General features: G+C 32.0%; 1 protein-coding gene across 3 annotated transcripts in view; it reads left to right on the forward strand.

The window, feature by feature from the left end:
• LOC129949149 (polypeptide N-acetylgalactosaminyltransferase 2) overlaps positions 1-18,198 on the forward strand; it is a 194,056-nt gene that overhangs the window by 167,536 nt on the left and 8,322 nt on the right. For all 3 annotated transcript variants that reach the window (XM_056060423.1, XM_056060424.1, XM_056060425.1), the window contains exon 4: positions 16,130-16,228. In XM_056060423.1, coding sequence (XP_055916398.1) covers positions 16,130-16,228 — 99 coding nt within the window. The remainder of the gene's footprint in view (positions 1-16,129; positions 16,229-18,198) is intronic.

Below are 18,198 nucleotides of genomic sequence, written 5' to 3' on the forward strand. Positions count from 1 at the left end.
CAATTTTGTGCAACGAAATTGATTTTCGACTCAAATATCTTTTTAAAACTTCGAGATATTGGCTTTAATTTACTTTTATTTTTCAAAAAATCTTGTTGTCAACATTCAGTTAAAGTTTGAAAAAATCAAATTGACAGTTTTTTTACAAAAAATAAAAACCTAAAAAAAAATGTATAAAAGTTGGTAAAAATTGATTTTCGACTCAAATATCCTTTCAAAACTTTGAGATATTGGCTTTAATTTACTTTTATCTTTCAAAAAATATTGTTGTTATCATTCAGTAAAAATTTGAAAAAAAAAAACCGAATTAACAGTTTTTGTACAAAAAATTAAAAACCTAAAGAAAAAACAATAGTTGGTAAAAATTGATTTTCGATTTAAATATCTTTTCAAAAATTTTAAACATTTTATCGTATAAGAAATATTGTTTTCAACATTCGATTAAATTTTGAAAAAAATCGAATTGGCAATTTTCTTAGAAAAAGTAAAACTCTTTTATATTCATTAGGAAATAAATGGGAAACAAATTAACCAATTTCAAAAACTTCAAACTGTTAAGTTTTATTTCACTTTTTTATCATGTTCCTCTACAGTTTAAAGAAATTCAATGAAAAAGAAATAAAAATCTTCAAAAATCATGCTAAAATGTCTTATCAAGATATAAGAAGAATACTAGTTTTTGATAACGTTATTTTTGAATGGACCTAAAGCCCAGAATTGAAAGATCAAGTCCCCATCGCTCAATTTTCACACAGCCAATTTCTTCTTTACGTTCAGACCGATACTAGTCTTAGAACTAACACGTATTTTGTGTGGAAGATTACTCTTTGAAGTCATATTTTGACATTTAACAAGTGAAACTACGACACTAATCATAATGGAATAATACACGTTTAAACAACGTACTTATTAAAAATGTTTAAATGGACAACAAAAATAGTAAAAATTTTGCAGTCTTAGTTCGTATGTTTGCAAGAAAAGTTTTCTGACATTGTTTTGGAAAAGAAAGATATCAGTTGTCCAACGAAATCTTGCGATTTAAAACCTTTATCATCTTTTTCTGTGATACCACTTGAAAGACAAGGTCTATAATAAAATCCCACAATTTCCCTGTTCAATTATTTTTGGGATTAAAGAAGTGTTTTAAGAAAGCAGTTCTTAATGTAAAATTGATCAATACCATCTATACTAATGACGCGCTTATCTCAGGAACTACTGATCCGATATAAAAAGTTCTTTCAGTGTTATGCATGCGGAGCACCAACAAATAAATGTTTAAATTCTGCGTGTAATGTTAAAGCGGTCAAAGTTTTGTTAAAACAATGTATGACAAAATTGTATCTCTTTAACAGCTGCAAAAAACTCCGTTACTCTTTCAAGTTTAAACTTATTAAAAATTGCTGCCATTAGCAGTTTATTTCAAATTCTCTATATTATGCAGTGTTTTTTACTTTTATAATTTTAAGCTATCAGCCTTAAAGTCGAAATTTATCTATATTTAATATTATAACTAATTAATAAGGATTAAACTTAAAACAATCTTACTCTTACTCGCTAAGAGCTAATACATCATAATTAGTAGTCCTTAAAACCATTTTCAACACTTCGCCAAATAACAGTTTTACAAATGTACCATATTTAAACAAAAAAGTATGAGTAATTGTAAAAAAAATTGTGAAAAAAAATCACAGCGTACACACTCATACTTTTCTGTACCCATATTCTAACTTACTGCAAATAATATCAAGATTAGTAAGCTCATTTCTTAAAACATATTCACTTCAAAAAAAAAATACAGTGCAGCAGAAATTTCTGAAATCATAAAATTTCTTTCAGTTTTATAGTTCTCCCCAAGTAATCAATACCTATATGCTGCTTTGTTGTCAAAAGAAAAAACAAATTCTCGAAAGTTCAATTCAACTTATTTCAACACCTTTTTTTCAGTGAACGTGTAAAAAATGTTCCCTTTGTATTATTTGCACGATTTAAATTTCTTCAGAATTACAGTTGATGGAAGAATATTTCCACTTTAAAATATCTTTCAATCAAATTACATCTTTAATTTGAAACGACATTTAAAAATTTTCCGAGAATAATTTAATTTTGTCCTTACAAATAAAAGAACTGCACTTTTCTTAAATGTACATTTTTGTGTGCCAGCAGATTTATAAATTTTGAAATAAGTCGCGTTGGTTGTATTAACATTTTTATATGTCATTTTTCACCACCCTTAGTATACACTTTATGAATAGTAAGCTGAAACTTGTTGGCTTATTATTTCCTCTTTTCGTTTATAACCTTCGACCGTAATAAGTACCTTAAAGTGAAAAAATTACCACATTGCATCTTTTTCTTCCGTAATCCTTAAGATATTATGCTCTAATACTTTAAAATTCTTTCACCTAGTGAGTGCGTAAAACATTTCTAAAAACAGATTTTCACCATCAACAAAAAATGTTTCCAAGACTTTCTTGAGCATTATCCCCTATAATATGACTCCGCTTGAATTTTCACACTCGAAAGTTTCAATTTTTTATAAAGCATCTACTCGTCCTTTTGAGGAAATATCAAAAAGGAAAATGAAGAAAAAAACGAAAAACATGGAACTAAATGGGATCAAGGGCCTCTCCATCTCGTCTAATCCCGTGAAAAATAAACTCCTGTTTTTTTTTCATCCTTTATATATTTTTGTCTTGTTCCTTGTATTCCATTTATATATGTATGCACCTATGTATAGAAGAAACAAGGATCCAGAAATCCGTGACACGGGTCGTTGATAAGAGGACGATTTTCCACGACAAACTTTAAGATTATAGCTACCTTATACTTAGAGCCCTACCTAAATAGAGAAAACATAAGGTTATGTCTATTTTTGATGATATTATATAGAGCCAGGGCAAGCCTCAAGGTAAACCTAATGGTATAGGGTTTCATAGGAAAAATAGGTAGGTATATAGTTTCTCTTACTTCCATCTATGTTCTTGGTTATAATACCTGTCATACCTGTAATAAAGATGAACTAAAATATCCTTTTGACAAGGATGGTGTGGTTTGCGGAGGATTTATACTCGGGGACGGGACAACCCTTAAGGACAACATAAACATAGCCATGGATAGGTATAATGACAACAAGATGATGATGATGATGGTGGTGGAAGTGGTGTGGTGTAATAGTGATGCATAGCACATCCTATTTGGACAATTTGTTGTCTCTTGATGGGTTAATGAAAGATTTGGTTGATTGATGATTAGAAAATGTGAGGAGTACGCACTTAAGAACATAATTGACTACGATAACAAAAGTGTCACACTGAGATGTCTAATGAAGTTATCTTCGTTTCTCTTGCCCTACGTGTCACGTTTGTCTACTTCATCGTCGTCGTCACGAAGGAGGCGTTTAAGCCCACCCAACCAACCGTTAATAACTTGATTTTTGAAAAGGGTTTAAATTACTCGTGAAATGAAATGAAAAAAAAAAAAGAAAAAGGAATGACATGACACTGTTGACTTTCAGAGTTAAAATTTAATAAAGAAATACCCAAGTCTGATGAGGATGCTAAGGGATACCTAAGAACCTATAACCTAGACCCCTTCTTGTAATTTTGTTTAGCAAAAAAATGTCTTGAAAACCAAAGCTGTCACTTGAGTACGAGTTATCAGAACTTTTGTTATTGTTTCCTTTTTTTGTTTGAATCAGGTTCAGGTAGGAAGGTCCTAAGGTACTTATGTATCTCATTTTCAAGTTCTTTAAGGAATGTAAATTTGTTGTTCATCATTGAGGACATTTTTGAGGGTTTTCAAGTGTTTTTGGTATGAATACAAAGTATTATTTTAAGGTTTGGCGACATCAAAGGAAATTTCTTAATATTATCATTCATCAATTTAGGAGTAATTCAAAATTACGTAAATTGTAATTTAGTTTGTTTTCAATATTTAAGTTACTTTGAGCTTATTAATAAATAATAATTTATGGAGAATTTAGCGTTTAAAAACGACGTGGTCTTTTCTATTGATTGGACTGACAGGTCCTTTTTATGGTCGTTGCTGTGCAGCTTGAAGAATACGAAGGTCACGTTAATGTAATTATTGCCAGTAGGACGAACAGAAGTCATTCAAACATTTAAATATTAAATTTTTATAAATTTGAATTTCTGAGAAAATTGATTGAAAGATTTGTATAGAAATAATTACTTTTAATTTATTTTAAGTAAAGAAAGTAGTATTTAAATATTTAAATATCTGCGTTCATTGAAAATTTTTAATTGACAAGAAAATGAGATTCTTTACTCTCTTATTTGTTGAATAAAGCTGTGGAACCACATCCTAAAGTAGATTTTTCTTTATAAACTACATTTTAAAAAATGCCAAAAATGTTGAAATTTCGTTTATCTACGTTTACTTTACGTATTATTATCACATGAAATTCTCCATTTAGATTACAAAAGGTGGCTCTTAAGAATTTTTACTTAAGCCTGATTTAATCGAGTTGTGAAGTCATGTATTATGATAATTGGTTCACAAAACCTTTCACCTAATAAATGTAACTTAACTTAATTCAATCTTAATGAAAAGTTTTCAAAAAGAATTGTCTAAATAATTATCGAATTTTTCAGTTCGATTTCAATGTTTTTAGTTTTTTTTTTCGAAATTCTTACGACTTTTTAACTCCAAGAATATTTTGAAACAAAAGAACAACTGAATTTCACGAACTTGTTCATGTATTCAAATAGTCTGTTTAGAATTATTTTTGTATTTTAATATTTAAAAATGTAATTGCAACAAATTGTGTGTTTTCAATATTTATAAAAAATATCAATTTTTAAAAATTTGTTTTTGAAAATCGTTAGAACAATTTTTTTTTTTAATTAATTTGTATTTTTCATGCATATAAATACTTAGTGCTTATAAATATACGTTTTACATTTCAATTTTACAAAAAATAAGGGCGCATTTAATAGAAATCGGTTAATAAGTTCTTGAGAAAACTTAACCATAAAATAGAATAAATTTAAAAAAGCCAAGTCAAGGAAAAAACATGTTTAAGAAAATTTAATACACATTTTCGTTACAGTTTGTTTAAAAAAAAAAATAATTTTAGATTTAGTTTATTATTAGTTTACTATTAGTTTAGGAAAAACGTCTTAAGCAAATTGGATCAAATTCTTAATTTCCAAATTTGAAGTCAATCGATTAAATGGTTTTGGAATCGGGGATTTAGATTTTTTTCGATTTCTTCTCCCATCGCACTGTCATGTTTGCTTAAAATCTCAAGCTCGAAATTTTGTACGACTACAATACTTCAAATATAGTTAATATATGTCGCAAGTACAAAATATGGACATTCCGTGGTTCTTATTAGCTTATAATTGACAAGGCCGTTTTAAAGCTTTAGTTCAAAACCTCGTTCGAAGACTCTAAGATACCCTAAGTTTGAAGCCAATATTTTTTTCAATTTTAAAGTATAGATGTGGAATAGTACATTTTGCTAAACATTATAAAGTAAAGCCAAAAAGTGTATACTTTTAAAAGCATTGAATCAATTATATAATAATGAACAGTTCATAAAAGCTTTTTTAAAAACCTATGTAAAAAATATAGTTAAATGAATAAGCAATCGTAAAGTAATCGTCAAGGAGTTAAGTTTAAAAAGCGTAAAGTGTAAAGTAATTAAAGTCAAAGTCAAGTTAATCAGTTAATTTTTCCTAATTATAATTTTTATTGTTTATTTTTATTGATTAAATTTATCTACCTAATTAAAATTGAATTAATATTTTTATACAAATTAAATGAAGTATTTTATTTAAGAACGGACGGACGGAAAAGAAAATCTTAAAAAAAAAAAAAAAAAAACTACATGGTGTCAGAAGTGGGATAACGGTTAAAACTATAATAAACCAAAACCCATGCGCGAACGCGAAGTAAATTATAACTTTTTAAAAAACAAAATGTCCTATGGTTTGTGAAGACAAGTGAAATTAAAATTTAAAAAAAAGCGCATTTTCAAGAATTTAACCTAGTGTTGAGTATCAGTGCTAACCAATAAATTTTACATCGGTAAAACCTCAAAACAAAAGTGGTATAACAGTTTCGTAGACAAGTGGATAAAAATATAAAAAAATAATATTCTCATACAAAGTGGCGCTTAAATTTATTAAAAAAAATAGTAAACCTGTGAAAAGTTTTTGCAAATAAAGAAAAGAAACCGAATATTCAAGAATAAAAGCATTTGCATTATATAATCTGATTAAGTACATAAGATAATCGGGTGAGATCTTTCTATTTTTTATATCGCATGTTTTCTATATACTACCAATCATACAGCAGCTTTCGGCCGCACTTGCATGATACAACATTTAGGCATATTTCACAAAAACCATATTTGATATTATTCATTATAAGATTTTATACATTACACAATTAAATTTGCATACGCACGTTACGTAAACTTTAAAAAAAAAGCTTTTTCGAAAATAAATTAGAAAAACAAAAAAAAAAAAGGAAATTGGGTTTCGTCGGTTGGTCGGTATTTGTGTGTTAATGAACCTGTCCGAAAATTTATCTCAGCTTACTGTCAAACAGTTGCAGAAGTTATTGAAAGATCAGGGCTTGTCTTACAGATACAACGTTAAGACAGATTTAATTGAAAGAATTTTGAAGTTTCCCCAATTGTTTAAGACAGTAGAGACTAGTAAAATTGACGAAATTGAGTTAGTCGAGAGTGAAGCAGAAGAAGAAAATAGTAAACAGAAAGAAGAAGAAGAAAGTAGTCAGGTAGGTTTAATTTCGAAAGATAAGAAAAAGCTCTCGTCATCGAAAATGAATGAAGGAGCAGATAACAAACCTGTTCAAAATAACATTCAATTAAAAGACGTTGAGGAATCTCTCGAGAAGTTCACAGGCGAAACGGGTAAACGAATTGAGGAATGGTTGGCAGATTTTGAACAAATATCGGAAGTGTGTAGGTGGAATGAGGTTCAAAAATTTTTGTACGCAAGGAGGTTGCTGTCTGGTGCTGCTAAGCTGGCTGTCGAAGCGGAGTCTGGTGTTGTTAGTTGGGCAAAATTTAAAGAAGTTCTTCAAACCGAGTTTGCAACAGAAGAGGTTGTTAACGTTCATCGTATATTAGAAAATACTAAAAAAATGTCAAGTGAGTCCCTGTTAGAGTATTTGTATAGGATGAAAAAACTATCGTTGCGGGGAAACGTTGAAGTACAACACCTTATAGGTTATGTCGTTGCTGGTATACCTGACGATACGATTAATAAAGCAGTGTTGTACCAATCGAAGAATTTCAAAGAGCTTAAAGAGAATTTTAAAGCATATGGAAGGCTCAAATCAGACCAGGCTAAAGAGAAGAAAAGATCAACAGTAGAACATAATACAGTAGTGAAAAGTAAAGAGCAGTCCAAGGATAGGCATGGTTCGAAACGTTGTGGTAATTGTGGCTCCTTGTCACATTTAGCTGGACAGTGCCCAAGTAAATCCAAAGGAGCGCGTTGCTTTAAATGTAGTGAGTTTGGACACATATCTCCTAATTGTCCATCAACTTCGAAGAATCAAGGTGGTGCAGGTGGCCCGAAGGACAATAAGCTACAGGTTAACTTAGTGAAGGTTTGCGATTTAACTATGCAGGTTGAAGTAAAAGGGAAGAAGTTTACTGCACATCTAGATACTGGAAGCGACATAACGATAATGAATAAATCTGTGAGTGATGAAATTGGAGTAGACAGTTATGATGGCCCTGGTATAAGAGTATCTAATTTTGGCAACGACGAGAAGAGAACGATGGGGTATACGAAACTTGAAGCGGTTATCGAATCGGAAGTGTACGAGTTGAACTTTCATATAGTACCTGATTGTTTTATGAGAGAAAGTATACTAGTTGGAAAGGATATCTTAGATATCGCTGCTATTTTTATAGACAAGGGAAGAATTATAACCTATAAGTTAGAGCCTGATAACGAGAAGATATTTCTTGCACGTGTAAATTTGGTACATCGTTCAGGGAAAGATGAGATTAACGAAAATTTAAAGGGTGTGAAAAATTATGAAGATAGAAAAATGCTTATCGAAATTATAGATGCGTATAGTCCAATGAAACCAATCGAATCGAGTGTAAAGTTGCGGATTATTTTAGCAGATGACATACCTGTTTATGAAAAACCCAGGCGTTTAGCTCCAAAAGAGAGAGATTTTGTGAACCAGCAAATTGAAACATGGTTAAAAGAAGGGATAATTAGAAAGAGTAGCTCTTGTTATGCAAGTCCGGTAGTTTTAGCTCACAAAAAAGATGGAAGCTATCGATTATGCATTGACTTCAGGAAAATTAACTCAAAGGCTATACGAGATCGATTTCCTTTATCAAACGTCGAGGACATTTTGGAGGGTCTCTTCGATGCCAATGTTTTCATTACCCTGGATCTCAGCAATGGGTTTTTCCATGTTGATATAGAAGAGTCTTCGACCAAATTCACAGCGTTTGTTACGCAAGATGGCCAGTGGGAATTTTTGAAGGCACCGTTTGGGTTCTGCAACACCCCTGCTGCTTTTCAAAGGCTAATCGACTCGATTTTCAGAGAAGCCATACGTGAAGGGTTATTACGAATCTATGTTGATGACATAATTATTTCGGGAAAGGACGCCAAGGAGTGCATAGAGAAGTTTGTGAAGGTCTTAAATATTTGTAAAGAAAATGGTCTTATGATCAATTGGAAGAAGTGCAAATTTTTGCAAAAGAATGTAGTGTTTTTAGGGCACATTGTGGAAAATGGAGCGATAAAACCTTCAGAAGAAAAAGTTATTGCTGTTAAAAACTTCCCAAAACCTAAAACGGTGCAACACGTTATGAGTTTTTTAGGGTTGACAGGATTTTTTCGGAAGTTTGTAGAGGGATACTCCATCATTGCAAAGCCACTGTCAGACCTAACCAAAAAAGGAGAGAAATTCGTGTGGGGTGAAAACCAAGAAATGGCTTTCAAGCAGCTAAAAGAACGACTATGTAAAGAACCGATTTTAAAGCTTTTCAATCCGTCGCTACCTACTCAGTTGCATACGGACGCGAGCAAGGAAGGATTTGGTGCCGTTCTGTTACAGAAGCAGGATGATGGTCATTATCACCCAGTTTTCTTTCTCAGTTATAAAACTAATAAAACGCAAAGGGGTTATCATAGTTACGATTTAGAAGTATTGGCTATTATTAAAGCTTTAAAGAGGTTAAGAGTTTACTTGCTAGGGCTGGATTTTGAAATCTACACGGATTGTAAGGCGTTCAAACTCACAATGGAGAAAAAGACTCTCAATAGTAAGGTAGCTAACTGGGCAATGCAGATTGAGGAGTTCCAGTGCCAGGTTCATCATCGATCAGGAAGTGCTATGCGTCATGTTGACGCGTTAAGTAGGTTTCCGGCTGTATTGAAAGTTGAGGATGGAATGTTTCAAGCGGTACAAAAAGCACAAGCAACTGATGATTTTTGTGCGGTCACTAAAAAATTGTTGGAGAGTCAGCCATACCAAGATTTTGAAGTACGTAACGAGGTGCTTTATAAGTTTGCAGATGGTCTTCGTTTGTTAGTAGTTCCAAAAAGCCTACGAAAGCAAATTATAACAAGCGTTCATGAAAAGGGGCATGTTGGTGTGCAAAGAGTTGAAGCCATTATTCGTCAAGACTACTTTGTCCCTAATCTAAGAAAACACGTTGAAGGTGTAGTCAAGAATTGCATTGCGTGCATTCTGGTTTCAAAAAAGCAAGGAAAATTGGAAGGTCTGCTAAACCCAATTGCGAAACCGGATGTACCATTACACACATATCATTTGGATCACCTTGGACCACTACCATCTACAGCTAAGTCATATAAGTATCTGTTAATCATTGTTGATGCTTTTTCCAAATTCACCTGGATCTATCCGGTAAAAGCTTGTAATACGGAAGATGTTATCAAAAAGATGGAGCTACAGAGTGAAACGTTTGGTTTTCCACGGCGAGTTATCACGGATAAGGGGCAGCATTCTCTTCGAATGACTTCAAGAACTACTGTGAAAAGAAGAACATTACCCATCATATGGTAACAACTGGAGTACCTAGAGGAAATGGCCAGGTCGAGCGTCTAAACAAAATCATTATTGAAGTACTTGCGAAGCTAAGTTTAGAGGACCCGATGAAATGGTACAAGTTTGTAAGTCGTGTTCAAGGTGCCATTAACTCTACCATATCCAGAAGCACTCAGAGAACGCCGTTTGAGTTACTGTTTGGTGTTCCAATGTTTTTGCCAGAAGACTTAGAACTTAAAAGTCTTTTCGAAGCAGAAATTCTCACGCAGTTTGAAGAAGGAAGAAAAGAAATCCGAGAGCTTGCTAAAAGTCAAATCAGCAAGGTTCAAGAAGAGTCTAAGAAAGGCTATGACAAGAAGAGAAAAGAAGCAGTAAAATATAAACTCGGAGACATGGTGGCTATCTTACGCACTCAGTTTGGTACGGGCTTGAAGTTATATCCAAAGTATCTTGGTCCATATGAAGTAACCAAAGTGAAACGAAACGATCGATACGAGGTTAAAAAGGTTGGAAAACACGAAGGTCCAAATCTTACATCAACAGCAGTCGACTACATGAAGCTATGGCGAATCTATGATGACAGCGGTGATGAATCGTCTGAGACAGACGAAATCCAGGATGACCGTGTGGAATAGTACATTTTGCTAAACATTATAAAGTAAAGCCAAAAAGTGTATACTTTTAAAAGCATTGAATCAATTATATAATAATGAACAGTTCATAAAAGCTTTTTTAAAAACCTATGTAAAAAATATAGTTAAATGAATAAGCAATCGTAAAGTAATCGTCAAGGAGTTAAGTTTAAAAAGCGTAAAGTGTAAAGTAATTAAAGTCAAAGTCAAGTTAATCAGTTAATTTTTCCTAATTATAATTTTTATTGTTTATTTTTATTGATTAAATTTATCTACCTAATTAAAATTGAATTAATATTTTTATACAAATTAAATGAAGTATTTTATTTAAGAACGGACGGACGGAAAAGAAAATCTTAAAAAAAAAAAAAAAAAACTACATAGATTTTAACATACGTACTTTGAAAGAAACAAAGGTATTTCTCTTAATTAAATATTTGTTTAGTTAAGTTGGAAATTTTATTTAAAAGTTTAAGTTCTTCTGTCAAGGGATGCGTCCACAAATAAATGTCTGTCCTTTCAGATTTAGACACGTAAAATGGGCTTAAATGAATTACGGTAGTCGTAGTGTTTTGCAAATGACTGCACTTGGGTAATTTTGTTCATATCTTTGAACGCTTCTGTTACTATAACATAACTGCGGGTCGATTCTTTCACACCTTTGCGTGCAATTATCACCATTTTCATCACGGGTACACGTAGACATACTTGCTGGCCTTTGTACTACACCTCAAGACTGCCCTCTTGATATGCCTAAGAAATGTCTACAAACGACTGTTCTTTTTGTTTTCAGTTTTCAGTCTATTATTGGTTTGATTTTTCGAACAAAAAATTTTGAAGTTTTCGAGGTCAATACAATTTAAATCAAAGGTTTTTAGAAAGATTTCTGTGTGTGAGTATGTTCGTACGTCGGAATACCTTTTTTGACGTCCATATTCCAAGAACCGGAAGTTGTACCGACTTTAAATAAATTTTGTTTTACAGATAACAACATTAAAAGATGTATTAAGGACTTGAGCGGATGGTGTTTTACATAAAAAGTGAACATTTTGGTTGACCCCAAATATCACACAAACTAACAACGCTATTAACCCCAATTATATTTTATAAATTAATGTGATATGAAGCCAATTTTGAATACAAAAATAAACTAATGGTTTTTTATACATCAAAAAGTCTAAACAAAAGTTATTAATCACCTCAAAAATTTTATAAACACAAAATGTGATTTTCTTGAGAGTAATTTTATGCATCTTCAATATTTGGTAAAATTTGGCAAAAAACAGTTTCTTACAAAAAAAAAACATTACTTAAGTTGGTGGAATTGATTTTCGACTGGAAAATTCTGCCAAAACTTAAAAATATTGCTTTCAAACTCATTTCATCTTGTGAAAAATATTGTTTTCGACTTATATGAAAATTTCTATAAAAATTCAACAATCATTTTTATATAAAAACAAATTAAAAATTTGCAAAAAATTGTTAAAAACTGTTGAATATTTGTTGAATCAGTTGAATATTTCAATAATATATGAAGATGAATATTGAAACAAAGTTCTTAGAAAAATCCAATTGGTATAAGAACTTTCAAAAAATGCTGCCAAAATTGATGAAAATTGGTTTCGACTAAAAATGTCATGAACATAAACAGATTTTTAAATCAATTTTTTTTATCACAGGCAAAATTTTTACTTCATGAATAAAGAACAAAAATCCCCTGAAGGAGTAAGGAATTTTTACGAAACTTTGGGTAAAAGAATGGAATAAAGTTTTTTTATTTATTCGCATTGCAAAATTTTTTAATTGTTAATTGTTTAGAAAATTCAATTAACAACTCTTTCTTAAAAATATTTACTAGCGGTTGATAAAATTGTTAGGTGACGATACTATTTTGTTGGTATGTCGGTTAAAATGGATCACAAATAACGAAAAAACTCTTTTAGATGAAATCAATGAGTTAAAATTGAAGAAAATTGAAGAAAATAAAAATATCCTTATGAAAGAATCTATAACAATAATGTACGCTAAATTTCATAAATTATTGAATAGTGTAAACTTAAAAAAAAACCTTCTAGCAGACTGTTAACATAAACAGTCAGCACGTTGACTCCCTTACGTAGAAATGACGTCAAATCTGTCAACCTATTGAAGAGTACATTGACGCTCACGTTGGAATACTTCTAAGAGCCAATGCACAGTGGTACATTCGTGGTCATTAGCTGGACTTAATTCTGAGTTGGTGTTTTTATATTAGTTCTTATACAATACATATTTACAATTTAATTAAAAGGGTTGAAAGATGACGAAATTTATTTATTTATTATCCGAGGATATTATGTAAAATATCGGTATTGGTTGCGATGCGGGACATCTGGAAATCCCACTTCAGACAATTTTGTAATCTTTTTGACGGGCTTTTACGGCTTTGACGGCAAACTGTTTATCATGTCAACTCCGTGCAACGACACTTTGTGAATATTTGTGGGCTTATAATATTATATATATTTTGATTTTGAATAAATAGAAAAACGTTCAACCTACTGCGTATTCAAGTCTATTATTCGGGCGGTTTTTGCTGGATCTTTGAAAAATGTTCAGGCTGTGTTGAAAGCATTTTTTTGGGGCAAAGGCGGTCGGACGTATGTTTGGCCCATGAAAAGTTTGTCCGACCAGTAGATTCTTGAAGTAGACGGTCCAAGCTTTCATTTGATACCCCATTTTTCCATTGATCCGATGAGGTAGGTCAACACCAAAAATACCGTTTTTTGAGATGGTCTTACAAATGGTTGGTGCCGGATTGTGTCTGTCCGACCAAATGATTTTAAATCTACCACCAGATCTCTACCAACTACTATTTTAATTTTCCATTGACCTGATGGTATACCCCAACACCAAAAAACGCGACCGGAAGTGGCCATTTTTCGGGCAAAAGGCCCGGAAAAAGTCTGTCCGACCAGCGGTTTTGTAATCGTCGTGTCATTTGCCATTCATTAATGACCAAATTTTCCATTGACTCGATGAGGTAGGCACTTTGACCGCCGCCTCCTGGACTATACCTTGTTTTGGAAAATCAAAAGTTCTTTCTTTTGTTTAACCGCCAATTTATCTTCAAACCCTATAAAAAAAAGTCTTCACGTTAGAAAGGTAAAGTTCAACCTTAAAAGGGTGAATTGGTATCTATAAAAGAGAAAAAAAAAGAAGGTTGCGCAATGTAGCGGCACTTAAATGTAGGTTTGTCTTATAAGCAATATTCAATTCTTTCAATGACAAAAAATTAGAGGTTTTACTGCACATTACTTTTTTTTTCACAAAATTACCGTTCCTTGCTATTTAGGCAATTGGTTTAATTGTTAACGGCTTTTTGTTGACATCAAAATGCAAACAAAGTCTTACTTTGGCCAGCCAGCGTTGTACTAAATGGACCACTGTGCAACGCACTGACTATTTCTCTGTAACCGTTCAACGACTGACGGTGATTCAATGCTATTGGGAAAAAATTACTCATTTTTGGGACCGTCAGTCAACAACAGAGTCAACTTCCAAAATTACCAAATCGTGTATTGGGAAAATTTTTACGAGTCAACGAATTGACAGAGATAACTTTACGTCACGTTAATTCATATTACGCCAACGCATTGAGTGTCAATTGTATGATAGTCAACGTCTTATTTATTGACACTATAAATACTGACGATGCGTTGATAAAGACAATTTTGATTATTTGGAGCTGTCAGAGAGTCAAACCGTTGATCTTTTACGTTGGCCTTGTAAATGGTGCTCAAGAAATTAGTACTTAGCTTTCTAGTACCTATGTACCTTCTGACATTCCATCAAAATAAAACATTTAATAAGATAAGTTAAAAAATGACTGTCCTTGAAAGTTTATATGCCTTAGTCTGTGGTTATGCCTTATTATCGTTAAGAGATAAAAGACAAAGGTTATAAAAATCCTGCCCTGCCTAAGTACAGCAAAAAAAATCTCTTGGTAATTTTCCTATTTTGGCACGTGACTAAAAATATACTATGTATGAGGATAATGTGTACATATTTAAATGTCAAAATCACGCATTTGATTTTATCATCACGATTACAAACTTTCCCTTTTTATCATCTACCCATACAATATTTAAATTAAGATCTTTTGTCAAAAGATTCACATTTAGTTTATACAAATTACAAATGTTAAGGGTTTAGTTACACTTTATCTATTCTGCTTGTTATATTTGTATACATAAATACATAGATACGTGTATAGTTGCTCAATGTAAATTTACTTATTCTTAATGTGTGTAAGTAAATATCCTGCTATCTGTATTGTGTATTGTTCATCAAGTTCATTCGTATCCTTACAAATAATTGTTTCTAAACGTAATTAAACATTTTTGTTTACCCAATGTTCAAAACAGACATTTCAAAAAGATTCAACAATCTACATAGATATTCCTGCATATTGTACGATGGCTTTTCTGAGAATGTCCCTCGTTAAACCAAAGTCCATCCATCTGGCATTTTCTCGGTTTGGGTATATAAAGCATACGACTATAAACTTTACAAATAGATTCTATCTTTTACAATGATGCCAGCACAAATTCCAAAAAGCAAACGAAATGTAAAATTTAATCCAAAGCAAAAACGAATACGAAAACGAAATATAACTAAAACCATATCCTGGATGAGATAAAGATCAAAACGCACCCACAAGACAGATCCTTTTGCCAAAGTATGTTAGGTAGGTCGTAGGTAGGAGCATTTGATTTGGTCTTTGGTAAGTTACCCCCATATCTCCCCTTGACCAATGACCATATACCATCATTCCAAAGCCCTGATGATATCAGAATGGAAGATATCTATAATGGTCTAAGTTTGTGGGTTTTCTTGCTGACAGCCACTTCCATAACCTAACAAGCGTAATCCTTATTTGGTACAAATATGAAGTATTGGTCTTGGTCTTGGTTCAAATCCTGGTTCTGGTCATTCTTGGGAAATTAATCGAGCTAACAAACGAATTGTTAGCTCCAATGCATATTATACGCATTTCAACTCCATATCCATACGTTTCCATCAGTAGTTGTATTTCATTGACTTTGAATTTTAAGGATATGCACACTGTATACATGTGTTTTGGTCTTCGTCCTTTGATGATGGCATACATTCTCAGGAAGAGAGTATTCAAAACTTTTACTTGCTTCTCCAGTGTATAGGTAAATCATGAGAATTCTTATTCTTACATCAAGGACGAGAATAAGACCGTGTTATATTTACACAAAAACATTCTCGTACTTGACATCTTGAATTTAGCAGGAAATAACTTTTTGAAAACTCTTTTTCTGGGGATGTTTTTTTTTTTTTTTGATAAAAATCCCCCTTTTAGACTTTTAAAGAAGCATAAAACCATGAAAACATAACCTTAATAAATGTTTGAATTTTTGTTTTCTGTTTTTATTTTCCAGGTGCCGTAAGAAAAAATGGCGAAAGGATCTGCCAGAGACAAGTGTCATTATAACATTCCACAACGAAGCCCGTTCAACGCTATTACGGACCATAGTAAGGTAAGAGGAACACACAAATATTTTGAATACTCTCATTTAACTTTAAAACACTAAAAACAAGGTTGTAAAAGTTACCTAACCTACTTTGTACTTTGTATACACATAAAATCTGAGGTTTTAAAACGTGAGATGGGATCTTATTGTCATGGTTGTCCCCATGACTGGATGTCAAAACAATTTTAATTAAATACTTAATGGTGGTGGCGGTTTTCTTATGGCATTAGCTTATTTTTTGTGTGGTTTTCGTTTTAAGGATAAACATTAAACACACAAACAGTCAATTGAGATAATGAAACCCTTGGGCTACTGCACTTAAGATGATGAGTAGGAGAGTTTATAAAAATATTGTTAAGGGTGATTTTATGACAACAATGAAGCAAAAACGGTTTTACATCTTTAGAAGTGCATAATAATAAAGATTTCAAATCAAAAAGGACTATAGTTTATTTTGGTGACATTAAAAGGCCGCACCAAGCATTAAAGCATATTAGCAATTAAAGGATGCTTGTACATATAAATACCAATAAACATTTCTGGGAAAGTTACAAATTCCTTATCTTCCACGTAGCCCCAAAGAAAAAAAGTGCAAGTGTCTTAAATCACAAGATTTCTATATCCAACTGTGATATCTTTTAAAATAAGACGGTGCAAAATTTGTATGGCAAAATTCTGACTGTTTCGTTACTAGTGTGTGACGTAACACCACATCCGTCTTTTAAAAGTTAAACACTATCCTTTAAATTCCTTAAAAAATATCATTAACCATACCGCCCCTGAGCCGAATCTATTCACCCAAAAACGTACACCACCGTTTTTTTCGAATAAGTAAGCTCCAATCACACACTTTCCAAAAAATGTCAGTGCCACGTTAAGGATAAAGAGGCTTTTTAATATTTATTCTTGGAATTTTCGAGCACAAAAATGTAACAATTCTGCTTAATAACGTAGCCTTCAAAATAAATTGGCCATTATAACTGAAAATGATTTTTCAAAGACTTTTGCAATGCATTTCAGATACCAAAACGGAGAAGATACGACAGTGGGGGTCATCTGGAAATTGAATGGCTTGAGTTCATGTGTAATCTGAAGTTTTAAAATCTTAAGAACTAAGTCTTTACGGTGTATGGTCGGGCATAAGGTGCTTTTTGCCCAAAAGCCCAATATTTTTCATAAAACCCAAAATTAGTCACAAAGCTCAAAAAGGTAAAAAATCGCCAAAAAACCCAAAGCGAATGCAGTTACTCCTAAATAAATTAAAAATAAATTAACGCCTAAGTTTTAAGTTGCCATTTTGCCCAAAATGATTTCTAATTTCAAAGTTGGGCTTTGTGACATTTATTTTAGACATTCCGATGATTAAGATTGCTATAGTTTCTTATATCTTAACACCCAACGACATATATACCAATTTATAAATTGACATAAGGCCATAAAAGAGAAATATATCACTAAGAAAACATTACAAAGCCCAAATAAAATCTCACATCTCCCAAACCAACTTTCAATGTCGTAACGCCAAGTTTAAAAATGTCTTAACGCACAAAATATTTTGAGAGTTGGGCTCTGAGACAGTGAATTATGTATGAAATCATTTTATTTCACTTTGAAAATTTGACTTATTTCGCTTTCTGAAAGTAAAATTGAGCCAAAAATATTTGTAACGCTTTCTTGACGTTCGGAGTTTTTTTGGCGATCTGGCATATTTTTCGTTTAATGTTTGCGTTTTGGCGATACAATTTAAAACTCAAAATGTCGTAGTGCCCAAAATTAATACAAATTTTATTAGAATGCCCAAATGTTGAAACACGTGACATCTTTCAAGCGATTTGTCCATTAGTAATTTCGGCTTTATGATATTTTAAAATTAATTTAGACAATATGACATTGATCTGCGATTTGTAGCATTTTTTTTTTCTTTTGGACCATATGACATATTTGATGCTTTGCCGTTATTTTATTGCAAAATAAGC

Source organism: Eupeodes corollae, chromosome 3, assembly GCF_945859685.1.
Source record: "Eupeodes corollae chromosome 3, idEupCoro1.1, whole genome shotgun sequence".
NCBI classification, from domain to species: Eukaryota; Metazoa; Arthropoda; class Insecta; order Diptera; family Syrphidae; genus Eupeodes; species Eupeodes corollae.